The sequence below is a fragment of the Pleurodeles waltl genome, chromosome 1_1 (assembly GCF_031143425.1).
Source record: "Pleurodeles waltl isolate 20211129_DDA chromosome 1_1, aPleWal1.hap1.20221129, whole genome shotgun sequence".
Taxonomy (NCBI): Eukaryota; Metazoa; Chordata; class Amphibia; order Caudata; family Salamandridae; genus Pleurodeles; species Pleurodeles waltl.
The window spans coordinates 664,027,032-664,049,499 of NC_090436.1; the positions used below are offsets into that span (position 1 = coordinate 664,027,032).

Here is a 22,468-nt window from a genome sequence, read left to right on the forward strand (position 1 = left end):
AATATAAATTTGGAGTTAAGTTTGCGCCGTATTTGCGTAAAATAAATGACGCAAATCTGGCGCAAACAGGGTATAAATATGCCCTTAAATGTCCCTGATTGTCTGCCACTAAACAAAACCTTGGTGAAACCAATGATAAATGAAATGTCCTCCAACTGTTTGTCTAGATGTCTTGCAGTGCTGACAAAACAAAAGGTAAATCCCAGTAAGGAACCAGGGATCTATCAGGAATGTGGAAAAGCTCAAAACTCCTTAACGCGGTGAGTAGCAGAAGGACCGGCACAAAATAAAACAGAACACCGATCCAGTGAAGAAAAAAACTGTGGGCCTTTGAATCCTCAAAATACACCATCCTGCTAAAAACACAGGCTAACAAACGGTGATATTGCTAAGACAAGCAGGCTGATAGGACTCTCACTGGTTAGAAGTAGAGGCCAGTATGGAATGACATCCTGACAAAGGACAGCTCCTACCTCCTCTCTGCCGAAGGAACTACAATAACTTGTCTTTTTGGAGCAGCTCCTGAATGCCCTATGAAAACGCCTCTCTTTTCACTATAGTCCTAATGGACAAAACTCTTTTCAACCACTAACCCCCTGATTGAGATTGCAACAATAAAAAGTATGTCACTTTCCAACCTGCAGGTATTATTGTGACTCATTACACATCGCAAAGAGACGGTAGAATGAAAAGGGCATCTCACTTATTGTGATTGTAAATTAAATGCATCAATAGCTTGCAATTGCAGTTGCATTGCACTGAGCAGATAACCAACACCAATGAGGTGGTATCCGATTCGCAAAGTGAAAGATGTTCCTGTGCACCACCTTACACATTGTGAGTACTGGCTGCTGGCCTTAGAAGAGTTTGTGGGATCACTACCATGATGCCTGTCCCTTCCTGCCGACTTTTAAAAGCAACCCTTGACCTTTGAGTGACAGCTGCTGCTTTAAAAATATGTTTACTTGAAAAGGGGGTCTGCTGTAAATAGTCCTCCATCCATCCATTCAAAGCCATTCACTGGGTTGCAAAATACTATCTACTCGTTTAAGTTAATGGAGCAGAAATTTGTTACGACCTCCTACGAATGGGCATTTTGTGATGCAACTGATTATCCTCTACATCACAAAATAAAGCCTACGTCGCAGACCAGTCTGGGCTAAAAACAAAGAGTGGATTGGGACCTGGTCTTTGTACATCAGGCACAAGATCTTTTTCCCTTGATGAAGATTTCTCCAAGATCTGAAGCCTTCCTAGAGTTTCTGGCAAACCACCAATAGGAAATTAGCACACCTACATATTGATATAAAGCTGAACGAGAACACCAACTTCCAGAAGAGCCCTGTGGTGACATGAATTGGTATAGCCCAGACAGCTAGTTGTTATGAAGGTGAGGCACAAGCGAAGACACTGGAAGGGAGGGTCCTGGAATTTCTCTGCAACGGCAACAGACATCACCTGCAATAAAATGCATCAAAAATATCCAGTCTAAATCTTATTTATGTGATAGTGGTTACTGATAAGGCATGGCAAAAAACAGGTCTACACAGGTTTCAGTAATCTAAGTCACTTCTTGATTGAAAGAAACAGTTTCCTATTGTCAAAGTATCTTTTATGGATGTATAAAGATTGTACCTCACTACTTCTGCCTGGGGACGGGAAGCTATAGAAGCAAAACTCTCAGGAAATAATGCATATTTTAATATAAGCCTGTACTGCCTTCTGGCTCCAAACAAGAGTCTAAGGTAAGTGCAGCTGTATGCAAACTGTCAAGTACAATTCAGATAACTATGTATGAGTTTACATAGGATCTGAAACCAACACTATCCTGATCCATCACACAAAGGTTTGCTATTCATCAAGCGATACTAGGCAGTGCATGCCAAGTATGGCACTGACCTAAATGTAATCTCCATTACAAGCTATGCCTTCATGGCACTTTCCAACTTCATCAATTTTATTTCAATGAGTATCGTTCCATGAAGCTGCTGAATGATGCGTGAAAGGAATCAGTCTGTACTAAAAATCAAGAGGAACCTATAACCACTAGGGACCATGGGTGTCAATTCAAGAAGAGAGAACACTGGTCCCTTATACCAACGAAAGGTCATGGAAATCAAGCATTCATTTTTTATTATAAAATAACTGTATGTGTACATACGTATGATTATTTAATCATAAAACATAATGACTATTTGATTTCCATGACCTTTTGTTGGTATTAGGGACCCTTGTTTTCTCTTCTTTCCAATGAATCACTATTCAGCACACATAAAAAGTCCATGTTCATGATTACAGGGTACTTATCCGATCAGGGAATTTTAAAGCTGTACCAGTAGCTCCTGTCTTGCAGGATAGTCTCTCTTAAAGTTTAGTAAATATGAATTTTAGAAGGCCTGATGGGATCATAATGCTGGAGCTGAGTATCTTATTGAGATGAAATTACGCTTTAAGAGGATGGACTAAATTTCAAAACACAGTTTTGGGACAACTAGTTTGCCACTCAGCTGACAGTGGGATTAGAACCAAGCCACAAACAGTCAGGCCCTTACTTGGACTTTGGCGGTCAATTTCCCTGACCTCAAAAGCCTAACCCGCCAGACGATTGCCAGTGCTGGCGGTCAGCAGACCGCCATATTATGACTGCTGGCTGCTTCTGCCATCATTGAGGCGGAAAGCAGCCAGCAGTCGTGATGGCCGTCAGAGCTGCAGAAGCAGGTCCCTCGTCGGCACTGCCACGCCAGCAGGACTCCCCCCGCCGTATTACAAGCCGTAATACGGCTTGGCGGAGTCCTGCTGGTGTGGTAGTGGCGGCAAGGGAAGACCGCCAGGACCCATTCCCTCCTGAACTTCCCCTTTGACTGAGGAGGTAAGTAGGCGTCCGAAGGGAGGGGTGCGTGTGTGCATGTTTGTGGAGGAGGGTGTTGAATGCGTGCATGTATGTGCGCATGAATGGAGGTGTCTGTGTTGATGGATGTGAGTGAATGGGTGTGTCTGAGTGCAAGTATGCGTAAGCTGAATAGGTGTGAATGTGTATGCATGCATGTGTAAAGGGGTGGGGGGTGTGAGTGTGTAGATGGGTGGGGGGGATGTGTGTGGACGTGTGTGCCGGCGACAGGAATGTCACAAGGTACATGACCGCCAGGATTTTCGTGGCAGGGTGACTGCCACGGAAAGCCTGGCGGTTCGCAGCCTCATAATCTGGGGCCTGCCGCTGGATTGGAGGTGCTCACCATCGGCTGCAGTGCTGCGACCACACCAGTGGTCCAGGCAGAGTTGTGGAGGCTTGGCGTCTGCCAAGCTTCACAATTCGGAATGTGGCGGTCCTTACTGCCGGCTCCGCGACAGCAGGAACACCATGGCAAGGCTGGCAGTCTCATGACCGCCAGTCTCGTAATGAGGGCCTCATTGTGTTTTGCATACCAATTTTCAGGCCTTACTGTTACACAAAGGAGGAAAATAATAGAAGATATGATGGTTGCATATGGTGACATTAGGACTGAATCTACCCACCAGGTCCAAACTCTAATATCTTTCATTTGGTTGCCAAAGAACTACAACAGACAGATGTTCTTGTGCAAGGACCTCACCTTACGTATTCATCCCTGTATGCTAATCATTCATAACATGTTTCCTAGTTGCTCCATAATGGATTAAGTGTTCTGTCTTTCTATTCTGCACATATGGCCACCAAGCATTACCGCCTCCCATACCGTGCCTGCTGCATCACTGGCAAATGCAGAGGAAAAGCAGACACAAAGAAGCCACAATCTTTACATATGCAGGAAAGAATGAGGAGCAGCCACAAGAGGAGAGTGAAACAACCACAAAACTATTGGATAGGCTGATACTCACTGTGTATTTTAAGGTTATGCACCAGAGGCTGCTAAACAACTCCTCCATGCTCCAGGCTGAGGACAACAAACACTTATGACTACAACTGCCCTCAGGTTAGCAACTAACAAAATTTGTTAGGATGATGTGTTCTAGGCAAGTGAATATGTATAAGTTAAGTACTTGACTTTACTCACTTAAATCAAATACTTCAAGAATGACCTAGTACACAGACATACCAATAGAGAACCTACCTACAAACAAAAGACCGACAAAATGAGCAATTGTGGGTGAAGGGGGTGGGCTAGTTTGCAGAAACCTATGGCTGTGGGTGAAGTTCAAAAATCAATATGTTTTTCTTCAGCAATCTCACAGAGCCACCTAGACTTTATACGGTGGGCCTCCCAGCCCACTGGGGTGGAAGAGGCCCTGCCACGATCTTCACCTTGGCAGAAAAACAACTATATTTAAATTCCTCGTTGATCTGATGGAGTTTTATGAGGAAAGTGCTCCTGCTGACACAGCAGAAGCACTTTCATCACCAATGTAATACTGGGCAGGCCATCACGGCCAATGAGCACAAAGCAGGCACATAATTTACAAGCTACTAAAGAGGGGCAGGTCCCTGAAAAATGCAAAGTAAACCAAAAATTATAGCAAAAGTGTTCCGAGATATACTCATGTCTTAAAAGAAAACTAAGACGCTTTCAGGGGGGAAAAGAAGTACAAGATCATCAAACTCCTCTGGATCAAAGTTCAAATATCAAAATGGTTCTCAATCTTTATAGGTTTCTATATCCAGACCCATTTATTTTTTTACTTTAGCAATTCTCAATTAACCTGATTGTGCTTTAGGGTCCCGGGACCTCAAGCAAGCCAAATACATTGGATAAAGGCAAGGGTTTTATGTATTCCATCCTTTCAATTCCTCTCTGTTTGATAATTCGGGAGAAGATTCAATGACCAAGACTGTGTTTTCCCATGTGTCTAGTTAGGACTGAGTACAGCGGGTACCTGTAGTGTCTCCAACGTGGGTCAACCTGCATGACGTGCGATGTTCATACCATAAGACATCTATCACGCCACACTGCTAACTACAATGCTGCGAGAAAATGTTAGAAAAATAGAGGGCTTTCCTCACAAGATAGAAGGAGATCAGGAGTTCAATATGTGCTGATATATATCAACGATCTGGGAGTACCATTACATCTTTGAGTATATGTCAAATTTTAGACAGACTGGGTAGTTAAACTATTTCTTGGTGGTATTTAGAAGTGCAAGTTTGTAAATGTAGTTAGTTAAATTACAGGATCAAACTATCATACTAAGTGGTCTATCTTGTACATGTATAAATCATGGTATAAGGCTATACTAAGTGTTTACTCATTCTTACAATACGAATAAGACTGTATGCTGGCATCAGTGGTCAGGAAAGGAACCACCTACCCTCGACTATATTACATCCATTATTACATGTGACAATCATAATAGATTCTCAGTAGCCACGTCATAGATGGTGCCTTGTCGTTCAGAGGTGTTTTACTCAGAGGCTAGTGGCATTGTGGGCAAAATGACAAGGGCAGTGCTGGAAAGTCCAGACAGTATAAACATTTATGCATTACTGAAAACCTGATGCCAGTATCTAAAACGAGGGATCAATTGGTAGACAGGTTCTGCAATGTTTCTGCCTTTGATATTTTATAAGGCTATTGTTTCCAATTTCCATCAGATACGGGGAAATAGTTTTGTTGAAGTATTTTTGTTACATTATTGAGTAATATGCCTTAAAATATGCTTCAATATCACTCAAGGAAAAGGGATTATGGTAATGCAGCAGAATTTTGATTAGTTACTTGTAATCCCCATCAGCCCAGTTGCTCCACATCACAGTTATTAAGAATATCTTTTTGACTACCTAAGAAAGTACTGCAAATGCTAACTTTAGATATTGTTCCATATTCAAGAGCCCTGGCTCTGGAGCGAGTTCCCCTATCCACAGCAAAGCAGCCCACCTCATTGTTCGGGCCATGAAACAGCCTTTTGCCACTAGAAAGCTTTTCAAGCTGCTTTTGTTCAAGGTCCTGAGCTACAGGAGCCCCTAGTTCACGTACATAAATCAGCAACTGCTCTCCATATTCGCTAAAGACTCCTGCCATGGACAGGTGTGTTTGGGTCCGAACAATTTGTCCAGTCCTACGCCTGGCACTCTGATGGCATTACAGTATTCCTGTTGCATAGTAAGCATGTAATGACTGGGACAGAAGACGATGCAATCCCTCCTCATGTGCCCTTAAACTAAAGAGGCGATGATGAAGAGCAGGGTTCGTGGGATGAAGATTATCCATCAGGAATCTCAGTGGAGCTCAAAATCACTCCACAGTTCACTCATGAAAAATAAGATGTGCTTCACCCAATTCCAACCGCCTTCCCAGGCCTACTTTCAAAGGACACGACAAAGTGTGTGTGGAGGAGTAGGAAATGGCTCACATTTATGAAGATTACACAAAAATAGTACACTGTTCCATGAAAGAGCGTATTTTGAATATTTGTATTGTTGGTCCTGATGAAGCGTCACGGATCCGAGAGGACCACACGACGCGAAACATGTTGACCTTGTCTAAGGAGGACTCCTAATGGGCTTCTCCTCTGAGTTTACTGCTCATTGAAAGTAATTTGAGCATTGACACTCATTGTATTACTTTCTCTTGTTTTTAATCTTGGAGGCATCCCTGACTATTGATTAAAATTATGATATATGTAGGGTTGCTATACCAATTTTAACCCTTTTTTGCTTCTGTTCTCTCCTTTGGGTATAAGTGCTTGAATGGAAGTACTTACCTTGTTCAGTTAGTTAGTATCCATCTACAACTATCAGAACAATACGGTTCAGTGCTCCTTCTTGTGGGGAGCCCGTCAGGCGTTGCACTGCCGGTCTGGCATGGAGTATTACCCAATGATGATACCAGTCATCTATCATGATGCTTGAGGGTTTTACTCCTGATACCTCAGGTCTCTCTGGGTTTTTTCGCCCGTCTTTTTCTTTCATGGAACAGTGTACTATTTTTGTGTAATTATCATTGTAGGGAGAGTGTACACTGGACCATTTAATCTCCCGGTCCCCCCCCCCTTCTTATAGTATTCACATTTATGAAGAACAACAAAAAGCAGATTTGCAAACAATGTTAACTTTTATGTTCTGCACATTAAGTTAATTCAACATTTCAAGCACAATAATACAATGCAAATATGAAATCATGCAGTAGTACTTTGTTGCAAATTATAAGAACGGTTATTTTTATCATGGTTTACAGAAGTTCCCCTTTATTACATGGTTATATCTGTTTCAACCACAAAATCAGGTTTCACAATACATCTAGATCTTTAAAAAGCATAAGATGTGCAAATAGGCAGCAAGGTTATACATACCAAACATGTAAACCTTGAAAATACACCATTTTCATGAAATGGAATGCCTGAGTGAGGGTTATCAACGTCCTTGCTAACCATTCTGGTGTAACAGTGCCACGGAAAGAGTTTAACCACATGCAGATTGTTGAACTTTGACCTGGTCTTGTCAAGGCTCGTGATCTCACCAGCCACTGAGGGCCAACCGCTACCAAGTCCACTCAGTGCATATATTCCACCATTTTGTCCAGCTAATATATTAATCTGTCTGCGACATTTTGAAGCAGCTGTACAGTAGTAAACTTGCCGAAGTTCCCGCCAATCACTTACAAATAGTTTAGAGTTGATTCGGGTTCGATCAAATTAAGCTTTTTTCATCTTTTCAGCTGTTAAAAATAACATTCCAAATTATGCCCTGAAAATGATTACTTGTTTGTAGCATAACATATTGGTTTCTAATGGTATTTTTTTTAACCTGTAGAATTTGTGGGTTCACATGTGTGGTGTAATGGCCAAAAAACAGTTTGCTGCAATCGAATCTAGTCGAAACTATTTGTAACTGGCCAGTTGAAAATTCCACCGGAGTGATGTAATTTCCAATTAAAGCACTTCATTTAGCAGCAGCGTCAAACAATCTCTCCATAATGTATGGCTTTGTTTCTTTTGTACAATTCACTGTTCTTGTTTTTTTCCCAATTCAAACCACATCCTTCCCTTTAGTTGACAATAAATGGAGCGCCTATTTTCATAAGAACTCCAGTCTATATTTACCCCAGAATATCTATGTCCCCCAAGTGACCCCACAATGTATGTTCAATGATTTTTTTTCAGATGTAAAAACATATGAATAGTGGAAATGACATGATGGGTCAAAACATGTATACATTGGAACATCTCTGTTACAGAAAGTAACAACATTACTGTAACACACAAGTTTACACTAGCAAGGTAAACACTGCAAGACAGTAGACGGGTCTTTTTGCACAATGTCCACTTATTTTTAAGCCTGTCCAAAAACATAACCACAGAGCACAGTAAAAAAACACACGTATGTCGTGAAAGGGTAGTGTGGTGGGTAGCGGATATTTTTCCATTCTATGTTTTCGTTTTTAACTACTATGCATAATGTTAAACAGTAATGTTACAGTTAAATAACCGTTTGTTCGTTCTCCTCCCTGTCAGTATCATTGTTCGAGGCTCAGGTAAAGTACGTCGTGCACAGAGTGTAACCGGGCATGGACGCTGCCACCAGAGGCTGCCCGAGCGCTGGTTTAGTATTTTTAAATGTCAATAGTGTTTATCCCATCCTTAAACTTCTCCTCGCCTCTCGTCTTGGGGCTCGCGGCTTCTAGCTGGGCTGCAGATGAGGGTAAAAGATTCCGTGAAGAACGCCTTCAATAATTACATCTGGAAAATCACCTGAAAAAAAAGAGAGCGGGAAAAAAACTGCTGGTTATGTGGCATCAATAACAAGAAAATGATTTTATGGGATTTAACAAATGGGGGCTGCTGTGATTTAGGCCACTGCATCACTTTGCTGTTTACCCACGGCGGAGGTGAGCTGCTAGCCTCGCTGCTGTGGCACCGCTGGGCCCCGCATGCACGCGCTGCCAGGTCTACAGCCTATTGATTTAGAGGGATGCTCTCATACTTAATGCTGCTGGCCTCCCTCTCTTTATCTGAATCTGTTCTCGCAAGGAAGATGGATTACTCCGGCAATTCAATTTCTAACCAAATCTCAATATACTTGTAAGGCTTTTCTACCGGGAATACTTTCGGCCAGACTGCCCTCCTGTCGCCGCGGACCGGTCTCCAAGCCCCCTTTGAAGAAACATGTTTTAATAGACAAGTCTCTGCCTCCGTCCTCCCTTGCAGGCGATGGCTAAAAACATGCTTGAGGGAAAACACATGCACCTTGTCTGAAAAGACCAAATTATACCTCTGAGAAACGATGGGTTGCTGGGTTGTGCTGTTGTGCCAATTGAAACGTCAGAAACCCAGACATTCTTTACTTTTAAGCATTCAAACAGTGTTAGGAGAAGTGTATTGTGTGTTTGGGCATAAGTACAGGTTTTGCAGAACATGCCATTGTGCAAACCTGGTGCTGTATCTCCAGGAAGTGATCGGAAGATGATGCCAAGACTGATCACAAAGAAGTGTTCACGAAGAGCCACACATGGTATGCCCTTCAGCACTACTGCCAGGCACCCTTTTGGGGAGTTCAAACATACTCTAAAACCTGTCTCCCAGGATGTCTGCCACAATCTATGGAAAATTGGCCTACTACCAATCATGCAACAATCGGCTGTTTCTCCAGTTCAGTTTCAGAATGTTTATTTTTAGGTGGTTGTGGCTGTGTCACTATATCAATGTGTGAGCGGGTGTCTGAGTGGCTGTATGGGTGTCGGTATGTATCTGTCAGTGGGTGTATGAGTGGCTGTCTAGGTGTGTCAAAGGGTATGTGAGTGGCTGTATGGGTCTGTGACTGGATTTGTGAGTGGTTCTGAAGATATGTGAGTGGCTGTATGGGTCTGTGAATGGGTTTGAGAGTGGTTCTATAGGTGTGTGAGAAGTTATATGGGTGTGAGAGGTTGTATGGGTATGTGAGTGATTCTATGGGCATGTGCATGGGTGTGTGAGTAGCTGGGAGTGGTTGTATGGGTCTGTGTGGATGTGAGAGTGGTTTTGTGGGTGTCTGAGTGGGTGTGTGAGTGGTTGTATGGGTGTGCGACTGGGGGGGTGAGTGGTTATATGGATCTGTGAGTGGGTGTGAGTGGTTGTGTGAGTGTGTGAGTGCTTGTATGGGTGTGTGGGTGTGTGAGTGATTCTGTGGATGATGTCATCAGTGATGTCATCGGTGATGTCATCGGTGATGTCACTGGCCATGTCATGAGAGATGTGATATGTGAGGTCATAAGCAGTGCATTGAACTGCTGAATTTCAAAAGTTGTGTGTGTGAAATCTCAGCCTAACTATAGAGTCCCTGTAACCTTTGTTTTTTTCAGTGAATTTGTAAGTTTTTTTTTTTTTTTTTTAAATTCTATTTCCTAACATATAACATCCCTGTAACCAGGGCTCGAAAAATCTACTGGACCACTTGCATTGGCTTGGCATTTTATTTTATGAGGGTGAGCTATTTTTAGATTCCACTCGAGATCCTTCTGGTGAGTGGGGCAAAGAACATGTGTTCTGTTCAGTCAAAAACTGAATTAGCAATTAAGATGCCTTTAAATATTATTCTTGTCACAATTGCTCTGTGTTCAGAGAGAGGTCAAAAGTCAGTTTGTCTTCTTGCAATGCAAATACTTTTCCTTATCACTGCAGAGTTCTAGGATTTTGTAAGGTGAACTGTCGGACCTATGTGAAATGGAAGGCTTTTGGTATCAGGTTTTTCCTAACACACACCATTTATTTAACTAACTCAACTTTACAAACATTTCAAAATATATTTCAGTAGCTGTGAAAGACCATTTTTTCTACTTCTGTGTGATGAAAAAATATTTTGATCGAATGAAAAAAAGTCAGAACACTTACTTGATGATGTGCAAATGATAAATGTTTTCTGAAACCCAATTTTCACAGATTACTGTTAATACATTATATAGTTTTATCAGTAAAGCTTCAAGTTAGTGGGAAGTTTTTTGGACATTTCTTGGAAATTTTCTGTCTGTAAATGACAGTGCACTTCCATATCATGCTTTAGTAATATATTTATTAAAAGTGAGTTTTTAAACACAAACTGAAAAACACTCCTGCCCTGATTGCAAAGCTATTAGTAAACTAAGAGGCAAATCATGCATGGATCATGTGTACCCTATATGTGGGCTAGATTTATTATACATGGAGCAAATGTTTAGTGTATTTAATCAAACAAAAGAGGATTTTTCTTTTACAGCAGAAATGCTGAGATCACATATTTGAAGGTGCACTTATATATGAGAATGGAAAAAAAGGTGACTGTAAAATACAATATTTGCCTGGGATCTCACAATTTGAGACCTGTTTTTGGGTCAAGTACATTACAATCAGGTTGAGTAGATTATTCAAGCTACTCGACCTGCAGGTCTAATGATATATTTATGATTTTTCGAGGCCTGCCTGTAACCTTTGGTTTTTCTGTGAATTTCTAGAGGTTTTTTTAATGTTATTTCCTAAATATAATGTCCCTGTAACCTTTGAATATTTTGTGAATTTCAAAGGTTTTTAACATTTTTATTTCCTAACTGTAACCTGTAACCTTTCAGAATGGGTGCATGAGTGGCTGTATAGGTCGTGAGTGGCTGTATGGGTCTGTGACTGGGTGTGTGAGTGGTTATGTGGGTGTGTGAGTGGGTTTGTGAGTAGCTGTATGGGGGTGTGAGTGGGTGTATGTGTTTGTGAGTGGGTGTGTGAGTGGCTGTATAGGTCTGTGAGTGGGTGTGTGAGAAGCTGAGTGGGTGTGTGTATAGATGTGTGGGTGTGTGAGTGGCTGTATGGGTCTGTGAGTGGCTGTATGGGTCTGTATGGTGGGTGGAGAAAGCGTGTGGGGCCTCTGACAAGCTCTGACAAACTCTCAGCAATCCAGCTGTGTGGAACTTACTGGTGGTAACAGGAGAGGTTTTTGACCCCGACAACCCTCAGCAGCCAGAGACTTCACCCACCAATGAGTAGTGCACCAGGAGGTACATTTGCAGAGTAGTGGGGCCTCCAATGAGCTGTCAGCAATACAGCTGTGTGGGACTTATTGGTAGTAAAAGGAGGGTTTTTTGGCCCCCAGTGACTCTCAGTAGCCAAAAGGACTTCACCCCCCAACCAGTAGTGTTCCAAGAGTCGCCTTTGCAGACTGGTTGAGAAAGGAGGCAGGGCCTCCAAGGAGCTCTCAACAATCATGCTGTGTGTGAGTTACTGGTGGTAACAGGAGGGACGACCCTCAGCATCCAAGGGAACTTTATCCCCAAACGATTAGTGCACCAAGAAGCGCGTTTGCAAAGTGTTTGAGAAAGGGGAGGGGCCTCCAACGAGCTCTAAGCAATACCGCTGTGTGGGAGTTACTGGTACTAACAGGACATGTTTTGGCCCCTAACGACCCTCAACATCCAAGGGGACTTCATCCCCCAAAGAGTAGCGCACCAGGAGGCACACTTGCAGAGTGGTGGAGAAAGGCTGCGGAGCCTTCAACGAGCTGTCCGTAATCCTACTGTCTGGGAGTTCCTGGTGGTAACAGGAGGGGTTCTTGGCCCTCGGCAGCCAAGGGGACTTCATCCCCCAACCAGCAGTGTGCGAGGATGCTGGTCTGCATACTGGTTGAGAAAGGGGGCAGGGCCTCCAAAGAGCTCTCAGTAATCCCAGTGTGGGAGTCACTGGTGGTAACAGGGGGGGTTCTTGCCCCCACCCATGACACTCAGCATCCAGAACAACTTAATTCCCAAATGAGTAGTTTGCAGGAGGTGCGTTTGCAGAGTGGCGCAGAAAAGGGACAGGGCCTCTGACGAGCTCTCAGCAATCCCGATGTGGGGGGCTTGCTAGTGGTAAAAGGAGGGGTTCTTGGCCCCGATCGACCCTCAGCAGCCAAGAGGACTTCATCCTCTAACCGCTAGTGCACCAGGAGGTGAGTTTGCAGAGTGTTTGAGAAAGCAGGCAGGGCCTCTGATAATCTCTCAGCAATCTGGCTGTGTGGGACTTACTGGTGGCAACAGGAGGGGTTCTTGGCCCCCAAACCCTCAGGAGCCAAGGAGACTTCATCCCCCAATGAGTAGTGCACCAGGAGGCGCATTTGCAGAGTGGCTCAGAAAAGGGGCAGGGCCTCCAACGAGCTCGCAGCAATATGGCTGTGTGGGACTTACTGGTGATATCAGGAGGGGTTCTTGGCCCTCAGCGACCCTCAGTAGCCAAAGGATTTAGGGCCTGATTCTGACCCCGGCGGTTCCTTACCGCCGGGGCCAGGGTCGGCGGGAGCACCGCCAACAGGCTGGCGGTGCCCCGCAGGGCATTCTGACCGCGGCGGTTTTGCCGCGGTCAGAAGTGGAAAACCGGCGGTCTCCCGCCGGTTTTCCGCTGCCCATCAGAATCCTCCATGGCGGCGCAGCTCGCTGCGCCGCCATTGGGATTCTGACAACCCATGCCGCCATCCTGTTCCTGGCGGTTCTCCCGCCAGGAACAGGATGGCGGTATGGGTTGTCGTGGGGCCCCTGGGGGCCCCTGCAGTGCCCATGCCAATGGCATGGGCACTGCAGGGGCCCCCGTAAGAGGGCCCCACAAAGAATTTCACTGTCTGCATTGCAGACAGTGAAATTCGCGACGGGTGCAACTGCACCCGTCGCACCTTCCTACTCCGCCGGCTCAATTCTGAGCCGGCGTCCTCGTGGGAAGGGAGTTTTACACTGGGCTGGCGGGTGGCCTTTTGGCGGTCGCCCGCCAGCCCAGTGTAAAACTAAGAATAGCCGCAGCGGTCTTCCGACCGCGGTGCGGTATTCTGGAGGGAGGAAGTCTGGCGGGCGGCCTCCGCCGCCCGCCAGACTTAGAATGAGGCCCTTAATTCCTTAACCAGTAGTGCGTCAGGAGGTGCGTTTGCAGACTGTAGGAGAAAGGGGCAGGATCTTCAAGGACCTCTCAGCAATAGCACTGTGTGGGACTTACTGGTGGCAACAGGAGGGGTTCTTGTCCCCTACTGACCCTCAGCACAAAAAGGACCTCCCCGCCCAATCAGTAGTGTGCCAGGAGGTGCTTTTGCAGAGGAGTGGTGGAGAAAGGGGCGGGGCCTCCAATGGGCTCTCAGCAATACCGCTATTTGGGACTTACAGGTGGTAACAGGAGGGGTTCTGGGCCCCCAACGAGCCTCAGCATCCAAGGGGATTTCGTCCCCCAACCAGCAGGAAGTGTGTTTGTAGAGTGGTGGAGAAAAGGGGTGGAGCCTCCAAAGAGGTCTCAGCGATATCGCTGTGTGGAATTACTGGTTGTAACAGGAGGAGTTTTTGGCCCCCAACGAACCTCAGCAGCCTAAGGGACTTCATCCCCCAACCAGTAATTTGCCAGGAGGCATGTTTGCAGACTGTTTGAGAAAGGGGGCAGGACCTCCGTGGAGCTCTCAGCAATCCAGCTGTGTGGGACTTACTGGTGGTGATAGGAGGGGTTATTGGCCTCCAATGACCCTCAACATCCAAGGGAACTTCATTCCCCAATGAGTAATGCACCAGGAGGGTAGTTTGCAGAGTGGTGGAGAAAGGGGGCGGGCCTCTAATAATGTCTCAGCAATATCGCTGTGTGGGACTTACTGGTAATAATAGGAAGGGTTCTTGGCCCCCAATGACACTCAGCAGCGAAGGGGACTTCATCCTCTAACCAGTACTGCGCCAGGAGGCACGATTGCAGGCTGTTTGAGAAAGGGGCAGGGCCTCCAACAAGCTCTCAGCAATACCGCAGTGTGGGACTTACTGGTGGTAACAGGAGGGGTTCTTGGCCTCCAACGACCCTATGCATCCAAGAGGACTTCATCGCCCAACGAGTAGTGCACCAGGATACGCTTTGTATTGTGGTTGAGAAAGGGGGCGGGCCTCTGACAAGCTCTCAGCAATACCACTGTGTGGGACTTACTGGCGGTAATAGGAGGGGTTCTTGGCCCCCAATGGCCCTCAGCAGCCAAGGGAGCTTCATCCCGCAACGAGCAGTGCGCAAGGAGGCATGTTTGTAGAGTGGTGGAGAAAGGGGGAAGGCGTCCAACGAATTCCCACTTTACTGCTGTGTGGGACTTACAGATGGTAACAGGAGGGGTTCTTAGCCTCCAACAACTGTCAGCAGCCAAAGGGACTTGATCCCCCAATGAGCAGTGTGCCAGAAGGCGTGTTTGCAGAGTGGTAGAGAAAGGGGGTAGGGCCTCTGATGAGCTCTCCGTAACCTTTCTGTGTGGGACTTACTGTTGGTAACAGGAGGGGTTCTTGGCCCCCAACGGCCCTTAGCATCGAAGGGGACTTCATCCACCAATGGCCTAAAAATGCAGATGAACTTTTTTTTTTTACGTTTCCCGAAATCCGCGGATCCACCCGCAGATTTACACCAGGGACCGTGCTGAGGCCTGCGGGTGGATTTGCGTATCTCGGAAACCATCCAAAAAGAGGTTTCTAGCCATTTTGAGCCCATTAATTACTGCATTTCTATCACCCCCATTGGGTCAGTGAACACCTACGCTGACCCCTTCATGTCCATTGCAGCCCACATTTCAACCCCTCGGACCGTTTCAAGATAAAACTAAATGGTGGCTGCAACTTCCCTGTCAGATTGCGGCCAGCCAATCAGATTGTTTCATTGCTGCGTGAATTTGTGGTGGATCTGCGGAGGATCCGTGTCCCTAGATATCTTTATTTCTTTTTTCTTTAATATCTCAAAAGCTGGAAACCGGATTTACATCAAATCACAAAAAAGCACACTTTCTGGTCCAAAAGCTAGCTTTCGGCCAAATTTGGTATAATTCCGTCCAGCGGTTCAGGCTGTAGTCATGTTCAAAATCCCTATGGGAAAATGCTTGGGGAACATGTGTTTTGGGACCCCCCCCCCTTTTCTTAGTCCCCGTTTGACGTATCTCCCTGAAACATTCAAGACAGCAGCTGAACTGTTGTATTCGTTTCGAAAATTTTGTATTGATTCGTCAAAGAGCGCCAAAGTTATCAGCAAAACAAAAAACGCTTTTCCTATGGAAACTAGGTTCTAACTATAAATACCTACTGGTGACAATCATTAGGTGATTATACAAATATGCATAGATAGATAGATAGTTTCTGTGCCCTAAGGTAACTATTATTTGCGCCTTTGCCATGCACTGCCAATTACCCCAGATATTACATCCCTTGTGACATCTTCTATGACATCATCGATAATATCACTGTAGCATTTGCAGTAAAATTACTGATGAGAAAACTGTATGGCAGGAGCGCAAGTTATAGTTACCTTAGAGCACGAGTTATAGTTACTTCAAATAACTCTAACAGCTCAAGTATCTATGGTTTTTATGCGTGTAAAATCTGAACCTAACTATAACATCCCTGTAACCTTTGGTTTTTGAGTGAATATATATATATATATATATATATATATATATATATTTATATATATATACAAATACCTCCTCATGAGATTATGAGTCATTGGATAGATCTATAATTGTTCCCAATTTGGAGTTTGTTGATGATAATTAGAAAGTAAAGCAGTGCTTATAATATAATAAGATGCAACGCGTTATGGTCACTATCTTTTCTAGGTTCTACTAAACAAGCTTTCATTTTGACCAATATTGCAACATCCAATCAATACTAATCAATCCTGCATCTGTACTTCCCCCAGACAAAAGTGTGTAGTCTGGCTTTGTCTGATTGGGATCACCCATTACATTCACTTAGCCATGGGTAAATGTTAACAGAGCAAGCTGTGAGGCACCCATCATGCACGAAATTGGAGAAGCAGGCTAAAGTGATGGACTTCCCTCGCTTCATCCTCCTCCTCGGTCACCAGATGCATACATGCATTCCAGTGGCTCAAATTTATTATTAAAATCACATCCACTCATTAACAAGGACTTCACGTTTAACCTGGACAAATGGTGATCCAAGATGGCAAGAGTCAGTGATTCTTTACTGCGTGGGATCAGGCAACTGGAGATATTATATACTTTAAAGATAGCCCATTTGACACAGACAAATTTAATCCAAAAAAGTCTAGAGAATCAATGGGCAATATATTGATGTTACAATCCAGGGTGATCTTCGCCCAAAGGATTAACCACCAGAGGCCCTTTAAGCAGCTTACGGTAGTGCACTAATGTAATAAGTTTTAAAACCTGGCCTATAAGCAGGTTTGCTCAACCAAGTTTCCTGAAACATAGAAATACAGTATTGATCAATATAGTCAAGCTATAGTCAAGTTACAATGGATCTACCAATTTTTGCTGTAATCCTGCTACGCACTAGGACAAGAAATGCAAGGAGTGCATCCTCTGAGTGTTCATGTTCCACCAAGTTAGAACATCTAAACCTTCCCTCACTTAAGCACTCTCTCCCTTGGGACCTCCAGAAAAAGAGAATTAGACACATTTGTGGACCTGCCCTTATGGCTGTTAATAAATAATTATTCAGAGATAGTACTAATGCTAGAGCTGTTTGATCTTGAAATTTTGAAGTCAGTCAGGTGACATCTCTTAGGTTTAGGGCCATTTGACCTTGCCTCCAGGAAGAGTCACAATGCCATGGAGCCAACAAAGTTGCAGGATCAGCTGGGTCCAACTGTGCTAAGGGAAAATAAACTATTTTACTTCCAGCCATGCTGCACAGAGGCTGTGCTGCTAGGAAAAATGGCTAAATAAACTGACCAGGCCAATAGATCTCAGATAGGGATTACCTATTGGCTTTGCCAATGCTAGTTTGAATTCAACATTCATTTTGCATTGCCTGCTTACTGTGCCCTTACTCTGCATGAGGGTCAGGCAAAGTCATTGCACTTTTCAATGGCACATGCAATAGTGTTCATATATTAGGCATCTCAGATCTGCAGGGCTTACCTGATTCCAGAACTATTGTAGCTCGCCTACCTTACTGTAGGAGCACACTCCACTTTGATGCTCTCCGCTCTTGGCTATTTGGTACAACCTGGGCGTTTTAGCTTAAATCCCAGTGCTGCCAGGGTCTGTCTGTCAGTCATTGAGGATGCACTTTTCCAAACTCACCATACAGAGGGGTGAGATGAACAAGCCTCACTGACCTCACCTCTCCCTGTGATAAGTTGGGAAAGACATGGGGTTCACACAAGACTGCTGAAGAAGGAGTGCGGACCAATGTGCATATGACTGGCATCATCAGCTATGCCAGTCATATGCTGTAAACAAATACACTGCACATGCTTTAGTACAACTGAATCATGCACAGCTTATCTGGTCCCTCTTCCTGCTAACTAGCTTGCCACCAGCGTCCATTTTACTGGCCCCATTGCTGCTCTGAGGCTTCTGCCAGTACTCACTAAATGCTGGTTGGCGCGACTTCCCTGACCACCAGCTGAAATTTAGCTGAGAAGAGGAAGATGTTCGTTCATGCTCGAAAACTGTGGCTCTCCATACTTGGGCTCACTTGCTACTCTGTCTGTGCAAAAGTCCTAAAAGGTATTTCTCTAGCAAGTCTCAATGGCAGACAGAGCACAGTTTGCTGTTAGAAGTAAACGTTAACTATCATGTTAGTTGATAAAGTGAGACCTTGTTGTCCCTTATGTGGAAACGTGACCAATCAGTGCCTTCTGCATTAGAAGGAATATATTAGAGTGTTTCTAAATACAGAGACAGCACAGGGGTAATTGCTTGGGTGTCCAAGCGAGCCCCATTAATTGTGCTAGCAGACACAAACGCACACATAGTTTTCTTATATCTAACTATAGAATTCCTCAATTTTCCTTCTAGACTTCTATAACAGGACTTAATCTTACAAAGTTTTAATGTGTACTGTCTTGGGGAGCTCAGAATCTAAGGTTTAAGTAACAACCTGTCCACTGAGTGCTTAGGTGTCTGTTCTGGGACTTCTTGCTCTGCAATGAAAAAGAAGCACACAGCTGTAGCTATGAAATTCAAAAAAGGTTAAGACCTTTGTGTGGGGAATTCAATGCTCATTAGGATGTGACCATAAGCCTTTGTGGTATATGTTTCTGGAAAGGAAATACACACACTATCTCCAGACCCTTCAACCGGATGACTAATTATGATTTCAGGAGATATAAAGTAATAGTGAATTGTTTGGCCAGGTTAGTGGAAGCGAAGATGATAGTAAAGGTGTAAGTTATCTACGTCAGAAGAGGTAGTTACTTAAAAGAGACAGGCAGGAGAGCGAAAAACATAACTACCACTGAGAAAAGACAGGGATAAAGTACTGGACAGATAGCAATAGAAACAGAAACAATCAATGAAGAAAGAATACCTAGCAAGTAGATTATGCTTTTAACCCATACAAACGGGCTACTCAGGTGTAAGTATAAGTTAGGTATGTCTCATAATGTGCGTAAACAAATTATTTATTTAACTCATGATGGACATTTTAAAGTGGCACATATCACGCATAGGATCCCTGTGCACTATACGTGGGTAGTTGTAGACTAAATAGTTGAACAGGGCATAAGGGATTGTTTAGAAGGTACACCAATGATAAAACAGGATATAATTTCATACCACCTACTAGCCCCATCAGAGCACTGCATGAAGCACGCCTGAGCTTCATGCAGTGCTCTGATGGGGCCAGGCATAATTTGATCATTTGGAGTTCATAGAACATTACTCAAATCTGTGATGGTTTTTTTGGATACTTCTTTTTCGAGTGCCTTAGTTAACGAGGGGGCAACGTCAATATGCAAACAGTAATATGATTCATTGAAAACAGATTTCAGAAGAAGCGTTAATCTGAGTTACTAATGGAACTTGAGATCCAGTGGATGTCTATACAGATGTCTTTGAAAAGAGGCTATAATGTTAAAATGTCTAGGAACGCCGCCCTTTAACACCCCCCCACTCAAAGACCTTGGTGAGCTGCACGCCAGAATGACAAAAGCGAACAAGCAATTTGCATAGCTATGTAACAGATGAATCTGGTCCTTTGTTCATGGCTGCAGGTGGGGTGTGAAGGTGCGTGTCTGTCCGTGCATGTGCCCATGTGGGTGAAAGTCAGCATGAGTGTATGAGATGCAGAGCATAGCCTGACACTGCTGGGCACAGAATTGCATTTTTTTTTACTGATGGCTTTGCTTGGGATAGGGCTGCATGACAAGGCATATACCATACAAGTAGCATCAAGGCCTAGGATGGTGAACCTGGAAATACAAAACTCTATGGAGAAGTATAGGGCGGCAGCTACCGATGTTGGGCAGTAGTAACCAATGATACATGATGAAGTAAAAGGTTGAACTCTGGGAACAAAAGCAATGCCTTTTCAAACAACTTACAGGCTAATTTTGGGGACAATTATGTTTATTTCCTGTAAATGAAAACTGGTACATTTTCAGAACTGCTATCCATGGGACATATTATGCTGGTATTACAGCACGCTTTTCTTGTCAAAAAGAGCACTACCTACTTACCTTGATGGCTGTTTCGTTACCCATTGCTGAAGCAGATGTCTTAATTAGAAATGTATTAATGAGTGTTTACGTATCTTGAATAATAAATTCTGTAGAAAATAAATAAGGCATAGAAAAATAATGTGCACGTTGGAAAATGTAACCTCGAAGAATGGCCACCAGTGTTCACGAAATGTACTAATTGTAATTAATTCATATGAAATATTGAAAATGTATTAGATTAATGTAGTAATATGTCATATTAAGTATTATGAATTCTGTTTTTGCTTATTAATTGTAGGCCTTAATTTAGCGAGTGTCTTGGCCTAGTTTGCCAGGCCTCATGCAGAAGCTGTATCTTTTAGCATTTAATGCAAAAATACTGACAGAGTGAACTGTGAAATGCTCATTGTTTTAATAAAATGCTTAGCAGAAGCTTTCTATGGGAACCGACGGGCAGGAGATAATGGCTCTCGTAATGTATCCAAATGTGTGTAATGTGCATGAGATGTACTTTCCCAGGACTCGAACAATGAAGACACTGACAAAGATGCAACAAAATTGATACCTGACGAGCCGGATGATGAGAACATCGTAAAGCAGACCAATCAACGAAGTGTGAAGTGTGAAATATTAGAATTCATAGATTTGGTACAAGAAAATTACTGGACAGAGTAATAATGTACAATTAATTGACCAATTGGAAATTAGGGGATAGTTTGGGGAACTTTGATATAACAACGTGACAGAGGAAAAGACTTCAGATTTTTAGGAGAGAGGCTACAGATTAGACCATATTCCGATTTGTGATGCGATATTGAGGAGAAGAAGAGATTCGAGATTCTGTCATTGGGCTCATAGTCTCTGACTGAGAGCCTGATGTTTTGCTGATCGAGTGATGACCTGTGGACGAACACTAATTCTGCTTGCTGACCCATACCGTGGATAGGTAGATATGACAATGACTGAATTGCTATTTTATGCCTTTTCCTTATAGGTACCAACTGCGCTGTCTAAATACTTTCTTTAGGTAGATGTTTTCCAAATTCGTGTTCTAAATTGTTTTGCATGAAGCCCCACATGCTGATGCTAATCTGGGTTAGTTAAGGTTAGTTAAGGTTCTTCACATGACTGACGAATTGCAGAGACAAATCGTTGACGGACTAGTTTGCTGAACTTTATGGATATCTTAGCCTTGCTGAAATTAGTTTTATTAATGTTTTGTGCTGATGCTTTGGAATGTCTTTTGATTCAAGCTTTGATTAGATCATGTTTCTTGCGATTTGTTGATTACCAAGCATTATTATTTTTGTTTGATTGATTTGGTGATTAAGAATCATGACTTTAGAATTGTTAATAATAGGGAAATAAACTTACTAAACTTTTACTAAAGGTGTGGTTATCCATGGCCGAAGAGTCATGGTGTGTGAATTTTATTGACTCCATTGATTATTATGCATTGATTATTGTCTCTGTACCGAAACTATGGCAAGAACACCTGAAACAAACCAAAAGGTTCATCGACCTATACGCGCCCCCTTGTAAGTTTACTTATTAAGGATCGACACCGTACAGTTATGGTAGCAGACTGATGGTTTGTTTCTTTAGGGGCTTGCCATAGGTGTTTGGTACAGAGTGACAGGAGTTAGCAGTTGTGGTAGGAGACTGAAGGACGGGTACTCCTAATTATGGTAATAGTTTAAAGATGTATCCGTTCAAAAATTATTATTGAAATTCAGATTTTTTTTTTCAAAATTGCATTTGTAGAGATAATGATGTTCCCTTAAGCCCAGAAATGACTTTCCCAGATCATGAATCCTGCTAGGTGTGTTGGGTATGTTCCTGGCGTTCTAGTGATAGGGTGAGACAGAAAGGTTGCACTTGCACAGCTTATGCAAACTGCAGGTGAATCGTGACGTATGTGAGGGAATTTAACGAGTCTGCGTACTCCTGATAAAGTTTTAGTAGGAGTGTGCGCACTCTGCAGTATGAGAGTAGGGAAGTTGTTGGGGGGCGTGGCCTGCAGCTGATGCAGCAACACGCTTAGTGTGGCGCTCCCGGGCCACGAACTGGGCCAGAACATCATACTAGCAATAATTGGACCCCTATTGCTGCCGAAAATAACAGGGATAGCGATCGGAAGACCTGTAGCACATAGTGGACCTGCCGCCAGTCCGGAACACAG

General features: G+C 43.7%; 1 protein-coding gene across 1 annotated transcript in view; it reads right to left on the reverse strand.

Moving 5' to 3' along the window:
* Positions 1-7,006: 7,006 nt before the first annotated feature.
* The window catches only part of SNX24 (sorting nexin 24), a 560,997-nt gene continuing 545,535 nt past the window's right edge, over positions 7,007-22,468 (reverse strand). Inside the window, exon 7 of the mRNA XM_069226930.1 lies at positions 7,007-8,658. Coding sequence (XP_069083031.1) covers positions 8,588-8,658 — 71 coding nt within the window. The 3' untranslated portion in view covers positions 7,007-8,587. The remainder of the gene's footprint in view (positions 8,659-22,468) is intronic.